Genomic DNA, 15016 nt, shown 5'->3' with positions numbered 1-15016 from the left:
TTTATCTAGTTTTTGTTAAAACATTTTAAAGGTTGTAGTATATAATTAAAAGACAGTCATTTGTCATTAGTCTCAGATTACGTAACATTAATTGTATTCTTTTTACTAAATAATTTTCTTACTTCTGAGACTAACTAACAATAAGACTAAGTTAGCTAAGACGAAGTGAGGTAAAGAAGACTTTAAAAAGATTGTTACAGCTTAATAAAGCTGTGGTATTGTCCATTCCTTACACATTCACATTATACTTTGCATATTGGATGTATTTTCTTTAAAATATTAAAGTTTCTAAATAACCATAGTCTTAGGTCTTATGGTCTTATACACTTATACAGGGTGTTCCTAAATAAGTGTCGCAACGGAAAACTGTAAATTCCTCTTGAAAAAAGAAACATTATTTTCCTCTTCCATTTTTCTCTCCGGGCTTTCGTTTTCGAGATACACGGTGTCAAAACTTTAAATTTTATTTAGTTTTTCGCCAATATCTTAGGAATCGTTTGAACTAAAGGACTGAGCTTTTGTACACACATTACCACTATTAATAGCTACTTTTTCGCACCCTTCTCGAATTCATTGGACGTGCCAGTGGTGGAGATTTTAAGGTATCGTAATGGTTTTTCCCCCCCTAAATTTTACGCCACTGGAAAAATTGACCTTTGACAGCAAATTCTAAAGCGCCAATGAATTTTACACAATAAGAGTTCTCTTGGTTCATTGCTCTAAAGTCAACCGTTTTCAAGAAAAATGACTTTTTATGAACAAAAGCAAACATTTTGCTAACGTTTCGAAAATCTTTTGTAATTCAAAAAATAGGTAGTAATAATTAACAATTTTAACGAAATTTAACAACAGATAGGATTTTAACTTTTTTTGAATTACAAAAGATTATCGAAACGTTAGCAAAATGTTTGCTTTTGTTCATAAAAAGTCATTTTTCTTGAAAACGGTTGACTTTAGAGCAATGAACCAAGAGAACTCTTATTGTGTAAAATTCATTGGCGCTTTAGAATTTGCTGTCAAAAGTCAATTTTTCCAGTGGCGTAAAATTTAGGGGGGGAAAAACCCTTACGATACCTTAAAATCTCCACCACTGGCACGTCCAATGAATTCGAGAAGGGTGCGAAAAAGTAGCTATTAATAGTGGTAATGTGTGTACAAAAGCTCAGTCCTGTAGTTCAAACGATTCCTAAGATATTGGCGAAAAACTAAAAAAATTTAAAGTTTTGACACCGTGTATCTCGAAAACGAAAGCCCGGAGAGAAAAATGGAAGAGGAAAAAAATGTTTCTTTTTTCAAGAGGAATTTACAGTTTTCCGTTGCGACACTTATTTAGGGACACCCTGTATAGATCCATTGTTTCAGATTAGTTGTACGCATTTTAAAAAGCTAGCTTAGTTGGGGTAAGGGGGGTTTCTAAAATTCTTATGTAAAAAGAACAAATACTTTTGCAAGATAAAGTAAGTATCTCAGTTACTCTCAGTTAAAATTGGTTAAATAAATACTATTAATAAAAATATATATATTGCGAATGACTAACTAGCTCATCACAAAAGCAATGACACTGTTAAGAAAATACTGAGGAAAATATGTTTGTAAATGCTCCCATTATTACATCCGCCAGAATGTGGTGTCAAAAATAGACTGCAAAGTCTCATTAACATTAACCTTGGCTCTGCTGCCATGCAAAAAAATATTTTGGTTGGTGTAGGTAGTAGACAGCAACGTCTTTAACAGAAGCATCATCAATATAAAAATAAATACTAATTCTCATAGGTATGTAGTTAAATTTGTAAAGTATCTGTCTATAATGCAAAATATAAGATATACATATAATACCCAGTGCCGTTCCTGGATCTTCTGCCGCCCCGTGCAAAAAATTAATTGCGGCCCTGATGAATGAAATTTTGAAATAAAAATACTAGTTTGAGTAAGTCACGTCAAAAATCGACACCCCATCATTTTGTGATATTTGACAAGAAACCTTTCATGAAACAAATTTATTAAAAAAAAAATAAAAACCTTATTGTATTTAGATTCATATTTATTTACATGCGATAAAAAACAAACTTAAAAATAAATACACAACAACCGAAAAATCACAAAAATAAAATAAGTCTATAATATAATATCTAATAATATAATAAATATACAAATAAAATTAAAGTAAAACCCTACGAGCTTTTTTAGAAGCAAAATCGTCTATTATATTTGATATGTCTAAGTTTTGACAAATTTTATGTTCAATTGAAATAGTGGCAAGGTTTGTCAATCTTTCTTGGGACATAGTAGACGGTAAGAAATTTTTAATGAGTTTTAATTTACTAAAATTCCTTTCCTCAGAGGTGACCGTCACGGGTAATGTAAGAAATATTCTTAGAGCTACGGCTAAATTAGGAAAACAAGAGGTAAATTCATTGGTGATTATATAATTTAATATAAAGTAAGGTTTGGATTCTTCAAGCGATGTAACAATGGCTTTAAAACATAAAATTTCATTATAGAGCTCATTTCCATCGATATCTCGTTGAAGGAAGTCGCCATTCCCAATGTCACATCCCATTCCCTTGTTGTAAATAAGAATATAGATCCAAACATGATTTTCTCGTATAAACTTTTAAATAAATTATTAGATTCTTCTATTAAAGAAAATCTTTCTTGTAGTGAATTGTTCGTGGTATCTAATATACTAAAATAAAAATGTACTTTAAAATTTTGTTTTTGATCAACAATGGGCTCGTCTTTTGTCATGGCACTTTAAATTGACGTACAAGAGGAAATTCGGGCAAAATATTAACTTCTGCCTCTATTGATTCAGCTTCTTTTATAAATGAAAATAAAACTTTCATCAGTTCTTTTTTCACTAATATAGTTAATTAATTTTTTAGGGGCAGTTACACATTCGAAAATATTATTTTTAGGATTTTGAGACATTTTACTAAGAACGTTAATTTCTGATAGAAAATCGTTCCAAATTATCAATGAGATAAATTTAAATGAAATAAATTTCTCCACTAATGCCACTAATGCTTGTGCTGTAATTCTAGTTTTGAAATACTTTTTTTCGTTTTCGATTATTTCATTAAGGCCTTTGTAAACGTTCTTATAATTTAAAATTAAAGGTCTAATTTATTCTACTTTCCCAAGGAGTTTCGCTTAAAGGTTTCAGAGTTAATACAGGTATATTTTATTTCAAAACATCCTACCTGAGAAAAATTAGTCGCGCAAAGAATTTTTCCGATTAATTAAACTGCGCTGTGGGGCGAGGTTGCCACGTTTAACTGTATTCATTTAAAACCGATATAAGTATTGTAAGGGGTCTTTTATATGAAATTTATATACTGTTTTACGAACGAAATGCCGCCCCCTAATTCCTGCCGCCCCGTGCGAGTGCACGTGCTGCACCCCCGCCAGGAACGGCCCTGATAATACCATTTTCAGTTAATTTTTTTAACTCCCATTCATTTTTCTGTATTAATATGATAACAAAACATTTCGTGTTATACCTAGGTACTTCATATAAATAACAACATATTTATTGAAGGACATATTGAAAAACCGGCTTGTATAATTTTGAAGTTTAGTTCTTTTCCAATATTTTTAATTAAATAAAATCACAGGCCAAAATAAGAAGATTGCCTACTTCTTATTTGACACACATCTTTCATTATTTCACTTTAATTCTTAAATTTGTATTTAAGAAAAGAAACAATTATCATGAAATTTTAATATTTCTTATGGACAATACACTTGCAAATAATTTATAAAATTTAACAAAAATACGTACTAGCGTACAAATAAAGATAACGAGCCACGGAGCGATGAGATCTATCTCCCAAGTTTCCGCTTCATTTATGTGGAGAAATGTCGAATTCAAATAAGTATACCTACGTATTAATAAAATTGACATACTCCTACAGATTAGTTACACATTTCATTTGGTGATGTATATAGATACTGTAACTGCCCTTTGCTTAGTACTTACCTATGTAGGTACTTACCTATAATATACGTAGGTACCTAGTATATGGCATAATATGTAGGTATTGTTTTCGCATTGTTTACTATAACTATAGACCTTTTATTGTACACATTAATCATTTTAGATGTGTATCGGATGTATTTTCTTTTTTAAGACAGACCAACTGAAAGCTAAACTGAATATCCAGTTTTAAGTTTTCACTACAGTGCCCTCTAGGACTATTTACTATAATCTAACATCAGCATGATAGATCATAGAAAATAAAACTGTAAAAAGTACACTGGGGACACTGCGTACGAGTACGATCTTCACTTAATTTTTTCAAAAAGACATCCAGTAAATATAAATGTATTACAACATGTATTACTACTCGATGACTATTACATATAAAAAATGTGTCGTTAAAAATTGTAGATCTCATTATCAAATGAAAATCTGGTTGAATTATCTGATAACAGATGGCCGAACTATATACATTTACATCGGTTATTAATCCCGTAAACGTAAACTGTTTTGTGAATATTTTTCTTCTGTACATCCAAAATATTTAGAGACACTACATTTGAAATTAATAAAGCTGCCATACATTCATGTACCTATCATGTATAACATGTGTGCCGTACCAAATCGAATAATGTTTTCTTACTTCTCTGTAATTTAAACTCGTATCTCAAAATGTGTCGTCGCATCACTGAACTTTAGTAAACTTACTAACCTTAGGCCTTGACTAAAGCCTTAGGTATTTGATTTATTTATGAAATTCAAATTTTGAACATTTGAACCTGTTTTGAAGGATGGTCGTTGTCGTCAGTGTCAAAAGTCAAATATAATGGTTTTGTGGATTTTGTGGCTTATGTATTGAATCGAATAATACTAAATTATTTATGATAATTTAACGTTGTGGGGACAAACGGTGCCTATTATTCACTGGACTATTTATTTAATAATCTGTAGTCCGATTCGTGAGAATGGAGGTTATGTTTACATAACTGTCTTTTTTTTTAAAATGTCTATTAATGTGACTGTCACTGGAAATCCAATTAGTATAAAACGAGGAAAAATGGTTACTTCTGACTCATACCAAGCTAAAAAAGAATTTGAGAAAAGACGTCTCATGAGATTAGAACAAGTTCGACAGCAGTCGAAAGATATAGCTGAAAATGTTCGAAATAAAGTACGAAAGGAAAAGAAAAAACAAATGCGCGAAATCGAAGAGGAGGGTAAGGAGAAACTAAAGAACTGGCAAAACAGAAAACTTCTGGAACTACAAACTCAATATGAAGAAGCATTACAAGAACTTGGAACAGGACATAAAGAAGCCATGGATTTTGTAGATGAAAATGAAATTTTAACCGAACAAAAAAAACTTAGTGACAAAATTGCTACTCATCGTGGTCAAGTAGCTGCAACCGAGTTACAAATACAGAAAAATAAGGAAAATCTTAAGAAAGCAATACCAATCCAGCAGAAAAAGTTTGTTAGAGACATAGAAAATACTAGGGCATCATTGGTATCTGGGCTTAAAAAGAACAAACCTTGTGACGCAGAGTGCAACGTTAAAACTAAAAAGAGAAAAAAACCAATTGCTGATATAAATATAACTATACCAAGTTCAGATTCAGAGTGTTCAGAATTAGCAGTAACTAAAGTGGGAAATCATTCAGAAGAGGAGAAATTGTCAAATGTAAATGAGAAAGAAGAGCCTTCGACTAATTCCTGTGATTGTACCGATACTACTGATAGTACTAAGGAACCATCTGATAAAACAGATTATTCAGGTAAAGATTACATACATATTTTATTTTATTCATGTTTTATTTGTAATGGTATATACAGAATGTTCCATTTAAAACTTTCCAAGCCAATATCTCAAAAACCAAAAATTTATCAGTCTATAAAAAGTGTTGTGTTATAGTCACCGAAATACATAATATATTTTTATTTTCGAGATATTGAGTTGGTAAGTAAGCATTAAATAGAATACCCTATACATAATTCTTTAATATTACAATACTTTTATTGGGATAACGACTCCTATTCGCTTTTATTTTTTATAATGGAAGTAGTAAAATAACTGTTTCATTAAACTCTTTTTTTTTAATTAAAGAGTTAATATAACAATATAATGAAATACTAAAATGTAATTTATTTGTAGTATTGAAATCACATCGTTCGGTATCACCAAAAAATCAAGAACAAGTGACAATAACTGGAGTTACAAATCTAGCAAAGCAACTACATGACAGAAGGAAATTAATTGAAGAATTCCGACAAAAATCAAGTAACATGGGCCCACCGTTAGACACCAGAATTTCGGACAGAATTAAAAGAAGGGAATTAATGGCATCTCAACCAGATTACTGTGATACCGTTGCTAAAACTCATCCGACACCATTTATAGAAAGTAATACCCAACTGAGAGATGCAATCGATGCTCGTAATATTAATAACGTTCCTGTAGAAATTAATTGCATTTGTGGGCATAAGTGTCCGAAAATTTGTGGTAGTAAATTTAAAGACCAACATGTGGAAGATAACAGTAAAATAAAACTAAGCAAAGGTGATCTAAAATCAAAACAAACATCTTTGCCTCAAGAATTAAGTTCTGAAGGTGAAATTCCCGATAAACCAGCTGTTAAATTGAAAGAAAAATATGGTCAAACCAAAAGAACTACAGGACCCTCTAAAGATACTTTAGAAACATATGATTCTCATAAAGTGAAGTATTACGACCATCCAAATAGATTTTTTCAAGAGAAACAGTTTCCTTCCAATACTCATGTAGAGAAAATCAGCGGAGACAGTCTGGAAGTAGTTCCAGATGTGATATCTGAAGAAGAATGGCAGCAAAAAATGAAACAACGAGATAGAGATGCACAGATAAGAGGCCAAAAAGCATTGGAAAAGGAAAGGATTCAGAAAGACTATGAAGAGATGTTAAAAAAATTACCTCTCCTTCAGAAAAAGGAGCGTATCTGTGAAATAGCTAAGGATAAACAAGAATATCACATGTCTGAGGAAAGACTCAAGGAAAGGGACAGAAAAAAGCAAAATGAATTAGATAACGCCTTTAATAAGTTGTTCCCGAATGTAAAACCGGCCGTAGTGACATTGCCCAGTAAAATTCATGAAAAGGAAACCGTAAGACCAGCAACCGATGAACCTATACAATCATTAAACATAGGTAATTGGGATGTGGATCAGGAGGAACCAAAAATGTTCACCATTGAAGAAGTCCAAGAAATAGTTCAAGCTTTTACTGTGCAAAACCCAAAGGACCGCCGAGCAAAATTGAAGCAACTCTTAAGGAGCTTGAAGCTGCAAAAGGAACAACTGATCAATGAAATAAAGTCGCTTCCTTCGAATGACAGCATAAATGAGTTGATAAGCGATTTAAAATCCTTTAGCGACAGTGACGACAGAAGCAGCGGTAGGATTCGAAAAAGAGACGAAAAGTCTGAAAGGAAAAGAAGAAGAGAGGAACATGACAAAGAGACTTCGACTGACAGTACCACAGAAAGTTCCTCCACATCTTCATCGAAGCATGGAAAAGGAAAAAAGGTGAAAGATAAGCATAAGGGGCGTCATCATTCTGACACCAAAACTCCATCTCCAAGAAAAAAACAAAAAATAAAGTCGATAACGAAAGTTTTGGTGTTACAAAATACGAGTACGCAAACTACCCCTAAGCCTAGTTCAAACTCTAATCAAGATAAAACAGGTACTTATGCTGTTGCGCCAAAACCTCAGGTTTTATCCGTGGATAAGGAAAAACCGAAGGAGAAACCAATTTGCTCAAAACTTCATACTCCATGTGACTGCAACAAAGAAAATGAGAGCACGGACGAGTTGTGTCAAATTGTAATAAAAATAAATGACAATGAAGAGCCAGAGGTAGTTGTAAAGTCGAAAGAAAGAAATGTTAAAGTTTCTGAAGATGCAGTAAAAGCAGAAAGTCCAAAATATAAAAAACTGGAAACAAAATCTATTGGTATCGGTACAGACGAATTGAAAGGCTCACCAAAACATGAAAAACCAGTCAGTAATAAAGTTTTGAGTGAAACCCAGAAAAGTACAGAAGATAAACCAAGAAAAGATGTTACAAAAAGACACAACACTGATCATAAACTGGTCGAACCTCGGGTTGAACCAAAAAGAGACAAAATACGTCAAGTGGAGACTACCGAATCAAAATCAAAGTCTTGGAAGGAACAGTTGAGTAAAAATTCAATTTCAACATCTAGCACCTCTTACTTCAGTCCGCCAGATTTTCAAAAAGTCGGAGCGTCCCAAGCACACTCCACCATCAGTGATGAAATTAGGCAGTCCCTATATAACTTGCTGAAGAAACCCCGACAAGGCAATTTCAGAGATATTTCCTCTGTTTTAAGTGTGTCGCCATCTCAGACTTCTATAGATCAGAGAGCTGTAGATCCCCGACTGCTTACTTTTATTCAGAAATTACTGAGTATGTCTAGAGGAAGCGTAGAAAATTTAACAGTCTCAACGAGCAGTGTACAAACACCGAGCCAGAGCGTGATTGAAATGGAATCGAATAATCCTTTAGCACAGCTGCACAACTTAATAAAAAATTACAATATGAAAGACGTGGAACGCGATCTCAGTTATTCCCCGGATTTGAGTCCAGTTCATTACAATACTAGCGTTAGTACCTCCGAGGGATCACAGCCCCAACGTACACAAGAAAAAACCGCAAATTTAGGTGATGACCATTCTTCGAAAAGTGTCAAGGCCGATCAAAGTTCGAAGGGGGCAACAGACCGAGATGCAAGTTCGTCTTCTGCTAAATCTAAAGACTCCGTACTTGCGCAGTATGCCGAAATCACGGATTCGTGTAGCAGACGAATAGCACAGCTGGCATCTATGATTGAGCAGATTAGAGAAGAAAAGATCCAGATGTTGCAGAATCCTCCAGCTGCGGAAACAGCAGATAAAATAGGCACACTGGATAAAGATTACTCGACAGCTTATTTGGATTTGCCAGGGTCTAATGATAGCAGCAGTAAATATTCATCGGTAAATAGTTTGGATGATGAAGAATTGCAAAGGAGACTACTGGATATTGATTTCAATTTAGCAGAGAAGTTGAGAAAATTCACCTCGACTAAAGATGACAAAGCATCTGATGGGAACGTTGGAGAAAATGAAAGAGAAGGTATGTTTTTTCCTTTTAATTTAAATTTATTTGGTAATGAAGATGTCTCACTAAAAAAATTGAATTTCTTTTATGTAGTTATAGTCCAGACAGTAATCTCTTTCAAAAAGTCCTTATGAAATGAAAATTTTTCTATGCACAAAAAAAAAACGTGGGCTTTGGCATATGTTAAAAAAAATCAAAAAATGTCATATTTTTCTTCCTATTTAATTATGTATCTTTTCAAGATGATTTTAGGCGAAAATGGTAGAGGGAAAAAATGTTTGTAATTAAATTTTTTGCAAAATATCACTAGTTACAAATCGAATGAATCATGATTTATTGTAAAAATCGAAAAAATCGCCAACAATGGAGTTAAAAAATATTACTTTTTAGGGAATTTTTTTGGGGTCTTTAAATTGAGTACAGAACCTTCATACTTGGCTCAAGAAAACTTCATGTTATGTAGAATCATCACACCAAATTTCATTAAAATCGGTTCTATAGATTTTGCATAATAATTTTGCAATCCAAATTTTGAAAAAGAATTGCAAATTTTCAAAATTTTGCACAGCAAAAACCAAGGCCCTTAGATACTTAAAAATTTAATGACATATAGAAGGGCTCTCAAGCTTTCAAACGCTTTTTGAAAAATTTGAATCTGTATATTAGGAGAGCTCTAGCGCTTGTTTAAACATTGATCGAATTTTTGTACTTATAAACAATTAGAATAACTTTGTGAATATTCAACCAAGTCAAATATTTTTTAAAGCAGGTTTAGTTAATAGGTTTTAAAAGTTCTTGGAAAGACGCGTCTTTAACGAAAAAACAGATCGATTGGTCAATTAATTATGTAGTTATGCCGATCAAAGTTAACTGTCATTTACACAAAATGTACTGGGACATTCGGGTTAATTTTTCGAAAAATACCTTTGGTATTCCAAGTACTTATCAGGTCTAAGTTTGCAATACTTTTCTTCATTGGCAACCTACTTTAAAACATGTTTAAAGTTATTTATGCAAGTGAAAAATTCAAGAAATTCGTACGGGTGGTGGTGGTGAGGGAAGCAGAGAGCAAACTAAAAAACAAGTGAAAAGAGCTCATTTCTTTTATTCATGATTTTAGAATCATAATGCTACGATCTGAAATCTAGCAATCTGTTTGGTTTCCATCGGGTCGTAACACATTATGATTCCGAAATTATGAATAAAAGAAAAGGGCTAAGATAGGACTTATCCCGCATGAGTAATAAAAATATTATTTCTAAAAAGTGACATTTAAATCACAGTTGATAGTTATTTATGTCAACCTAAGCTGAATAAAAATCTGTAGACTCCAACAGGGCTTCACCCCTGGACCCTAAGATTTCACCACATTCGTAATAAAAAATAATATGTGCAATTCGTGTGGTTGTCTATTGCCCACTTGAATGGATGAGCACTTCGTTCATGTGCTCAATTCCGCTCTCGTGGGCCATAGACAACTTACCGCACATATTGCACAATATACTATTGTATGCCCTAAGCCTTGTCGTTAGTTTCTCAGTGGTAGATTATCAATATCGATTTTGATAAAATCAAGTTCTATTGTCTGTAAAGTAAAAAGTAGCACATTATCAAATATACAGTTTGAGTCAGGTTTTTTTAACAGTTTTCTATAAAACCTCATTTTAAGAAAAAACTATAGATAGACAAAGAATTATACAGGGTGTTTCAGTTCGAGTGAATCAAACTTTAACCACAAATAGAACTCAATAAATAATTCAGAATTGCCTTACAAGGCAAGGGTCTAAGTGGGCAAACATAACGGAGCGCCAACCATCGCTCCGACCCTAGCATGGTACCCTAGCTTCGCTCAGAAAAAAGAATAACTACATGGTTATAAACGAAGATGGTCATATCGGAGCATCGCCCCTCGCTCCGCGCATAGGTCTGAGCCAAGGCCTGGCACCATAGAACCTAGTTTAGTATTTTCCTGACCCTCGACCATAGTGTTTTAGCACTTGAATCCAATAAAATGTCTTCATCGAATGAAGAAGACGTGTTATTATTTAAAGTAAAATTCATGTTAATCCGCTATTCGTTCATAATTAACTGACTTGAAAATGCATACATCGGGGCGTACGGGGCCATGCTAGGGTCAGAGCGATGGTCGGCGCGCCGTTATATCCGTGCGCGGGGGTCGTAGTGAGGGTTGAAGGTACCGTGCTTTGATTGGAGCAATAGTCCCAGGCGAGGGTCCCCGTTATGTGCGTACCATAAGTGTCACATTATTTTCACTGTACAGGGCCGTATTGGTCGGTTATTAAAATCATATTATTTATGAAATCCTTTCTAAACTGATAACAAATCGATTCAAATGGTGTGGTGTTATTTTTTTCTGTAAAATTTACTAATTTTTGTAGGTCAGTGGCATAGGAATGGGTAGTCAAGCGGGATTTTTTTACCCCAACTTCTACGCCAATGACCTAATAATCATTTGAGATTCATTTTTAGATTCCGTGGACAATTTTTACATAAAAAAGATATACTTTCTCGACATCGAAGTTTCGGTTCTTATATTACTGCCGGGATCCTTGAATATCGGGACGCTTTGGCATAACTATACTATGTTAATAGTTATCTAATTGACTGAATTTACAATTGTATAAATAATTTTGTGACTAAACTGAACTTACAAGTAACCATACACCTTCCTCTCATGACTCCGTATAACAACACGGGACCGGATTAGTCAGTCTGATTTAATCTATTCTTCTAGCGTGGAAAATCCACCTAAAAACCAGCTATTTGATCCATTATTATTTTCCTCACAACATTCTAACAATTTATTTGAGTATCTTGGAGTTCTTACATCTTTTCGAATGTATTTTGCACGTTATTAGAAATATCGATTTTTTTCCCTTCACCATCGGCTAAACGTTGATACCAGATGCTCAACACATGGCCCCGACAGTCTAAGTGAACTTGTTCAAAGTCATTGATAAATTTCATGAGGTCTTCTCCGAAGGACAGCTTTGCAAATTTATTATTCCCGATGACACAAGGCACTAGTCTCTCGACGACTTTATGGCGACGCTAAACCTACTTAAAAACCCTTAACTTTTCAATAATTAGTGTTGATTGAAATATTTTACTGTCTGAGTTCTGAGAATTAACAAATAAACTACCACACGTCCCGGCTTTTGTTACAAATAAAACACCCTATAACTCCGCAATAAGCCATATTTTATCTAAACGTTATGTGTCAATTCTTCATATTTTCAGCCCATGATTATCCAATTAGTATATGTACAATTATTAATTAATCACCCTGTATACTTCTCAGGCATATAGAAATTAAAAAGTTGTGTTAAAAATGTCAATAAATTTTGTCTTATCCCAAGATTTTTTTGAATATTTCAAGTTTTTGTTTTATTTAGGAAAAATTACGTCTATACAAGAATTATAATTTACTGCCATTAATTTTGTTTTGAATATTAAAAAAGTCAAACGTTTTTAGATGAATTTTGATATTTTAATTTTTCTATTTTTTTATACTTTAATTGCAGGTTCGTCTAAACCTAGTACTGATGAAGGAAACAAGACTAATACAGAACTTTGGTCAAGACTGCAGCATTTGATGCAACAGAAGGAACAAAATGTTCCAGAAGTTTCAAGTGTCCCTCATCAAACCACCAAAGATAATATATCATTCGTCCCATTTCTATCTGACATTCCTAAACTTCCTAAATTAGAAGTCCAACCTGAAACCTCCAAAGTCGATTCAAGTTCCTCTTCACATAAACGTCCACCTCCTTCTAGGGGCCTATCGGTGGCAAAGAAATTTAATGGAAATATTTCGCTGGTTCCTCATGAATTATCGACGATCGTTGAAGCGGACAGTCAAATTTCCACCAAGATAGGTAGTGCAAATAACTCTAGAACTTCTCAGGATGTTTCTCCTCGAAAAGATTTTGAACTTGTAATGCGGCCCGACGCTGAGTCTGCCATTACAGGAAATAGTACATCAAGTAAGCATTCGTCGAAGTCCAACAGGAGTTTGCCAGTCCAAGTGCCTAAAGTTTCTTTGACGTCTAAACAAAAGTGTGACGATAGTTGTAGAGCCCCATGTTCAGAAATTGTGGCAACTCAAGAAAAACTTATTGAGAAAAGTAAGACAACGCCACCATCCCCCGTATCAGATGGAAGCAATCCGTCGATAATCTTAACAAGTAGCAACTCGTCCACATCTAAGAAGTCCATTAAAATATCTTCAAGTTCGAGCGATGACATGGAAACAATCGAATCAATGTTGAAGAGTATCGGCATGGAATGGGCTATTCCGACATTGCATAAAACAAAGGAAGCCTTAGCTTTAACGTCCAGCTCTAGTTCACTGGAACTCAGCGCAAAGAAACAAATATTGAGTAACAGCTCAAGTGGAAGCGAGGTTAGCTTGAGGCAGTATTTGAAGAAGCAAATCAGGATCTCTTCTAGTACTCTGAAGTCGGACGCAAGCCCCGCCAGCTTTTCGGAGCTGTCTTCGATCCAAGCCAATAACTCTAATGCCGACAAAAGTAATCAGAAGACTTCCACGCCGATAATCAGTAGTAAGAGTACAGAGAGGTCTGGGAAAAGGGTGGCATTTTCAGAGGATTCTGATTTATCTTCTGTTAGAGATGAGTCTCAGAAACATTCCAGTAAGTCGGGTAAAACGTCCTTTCGTAGTTTAAGTGATTACTCGCATTCTAAGAGTGACACCTGAATTGTAAATAATAAATTTTTATATTGATTATGTACTTATTTTGATTCATGGTTTTACAGTTAATATATTTGATTTTTTATATTTTGTGTTTTGATAACCTGATCTGCCAATAAAAAACTGTATCGGAAAGCTGCGTAGATAAATACAAAAATCAATGTCAACCAAAAATTATATAATTATTACAAATGTGTATTTTATTATAATCTTTCATATTTTTACTTTATTGTAAAAGTATATTATTTAAATAAATTTAGTAAAAAGGGCAAATATTGATCGGGTAAAAAAAACTATTCTCTTTTAAAATCACTTTTTTAAAGTTTTCCGAAGGGTGTAACCTAAGTACGTTAAAATATTTAAGTGAGTTATTCCTGAGTTAATTCTAAGAAAAAAGGTTTATATAAACCTTCGTCCGGAAATACTTCGTTTCTGAGATACATGGTGTTGAAAATAAAATTTTATTTTCGATTTTCTTAAATAACTTTTTCTCACAAAATTTGGTAACGGGTAATTGAGGTGAGGAATCATAATTTGGTATTAATTTTTGTGCAGCACATAGAGGGCCTACGTACGCTGTCATTATTAATTTAATTTGCCACAACTTCTTTGACGGAAGACTTCTGCGATTTTAAACCATATTCCTTTTTTAAACAAAAAAGATACACTTCCTTAACAACGCTAGTAGCCACCGTTTTCGAGGAATTTGCAAAGAACACCGTACAAAACATGGAAATTGAACACTAGTCAACTTCTATGAAACTTCGTATTTTGATAGTCCTCTGATCAAAAGTCTCAATGAGCATGAAGCGCTACAGCCCCTTCCAACTCCCCAATACCACCACCAAAGATCAGGGTAATGAACTTGACAGATTACAAGTCAATTGGCATGCCGTAATATTTCACTACTGTAGTTGAACCTACAGATACATATACCATAACTAGGTTGAAGACTATCAATGGGCACCGAGCTCTACAACCTCCACCAACTCCCCAAAACCACCCCCAAAAATCGAGGGGATGCACTTGACAGATTATCGGTCAATAAAACTACCAAAATATTTTACTACTGCAGTCGAACCTACAGCCACCCAAACTGTAACTAACTAGGCTTATGACTACTATCTCCAAAACACTTAAC

The 15016-nt window shown here is 33.8% G+C and overlaps 1 protein-coding gene across 1 annotated transcript; it reads left to right on the top strand.

Annotated features, from left to right (window-relative positions):
• The first annotated feature begins 4781 nt into the window (after nt 1–4781).
• LOC108904987 (serine-rich adhesin for platelets-like) lies at nt 4782–13962 on the top strand. The gene is made up of 3 exons (XM_018707736.1): nt 4782–5757; nt 6135–9155; nt 12686–13962. The coding sequence occupies exons 1-3, from the start codon at nt 4986–4988 to the stop codon at nt 13879–13881; spliced, it is 4989 nt and encodes a 1662-aa protein (XP_018563252.1). The 5' UTR covers nt 4782–4985; the 3' UTR covers nt 13882–13962.
• The last annotated feature ends 1054 nt before the right edge of the window (nt 13963–15016 follow it).

This window comes from Anoplophora glabripennis, unplaced genomic scaffold, assembly GCF_000390285.2.
Source record: "Anoplophora glabripennis isolate ALB-LARVAE unplaced genomic scaffold, Agla_2.0 scaffold48, whole genome shotgun sequence".
In the NCBI taxonomy this organism is placed as follows: Eukaryota; Metazoa; Arthropoda; class Insecta; order Coleoptera; family Cerambycidae; genus Anoplophora; species Anoplophora glabripennis.
The sequence above is the reverse complement of the archived record's forward strand: the minus strand, read 5'-3'. Positions and strand labels throughout refer to the sequence as shown.

What these genes read in the sequence shown, in the direction of transcription:
- LOC108904987 (XM_018707736.1), top strand. Translation starts at nt 4,986, where the DNA reads ATGTCTATTAATGTGACTGTCACTGGAAATCCAATTAGTATAAAACGA. An exon ending in TGATAAAACAGATTATTCAG is followed by an intron (nt 5,758 to 6,134) that starts GTAAAGATTACA and finishes ATTTATTTGTAG; the next exon opens with TATTGAAATCACATCGTTCG. An exon ending in TGGAGAAAATGAAAGAGAAG is followed by an intron (nt 9,156 to 12,685) that starts GTATGTTTTTTC and finishes CTTTAATTGCAG; the next exon opens with GTTCGTCTAAACCTAGTACT.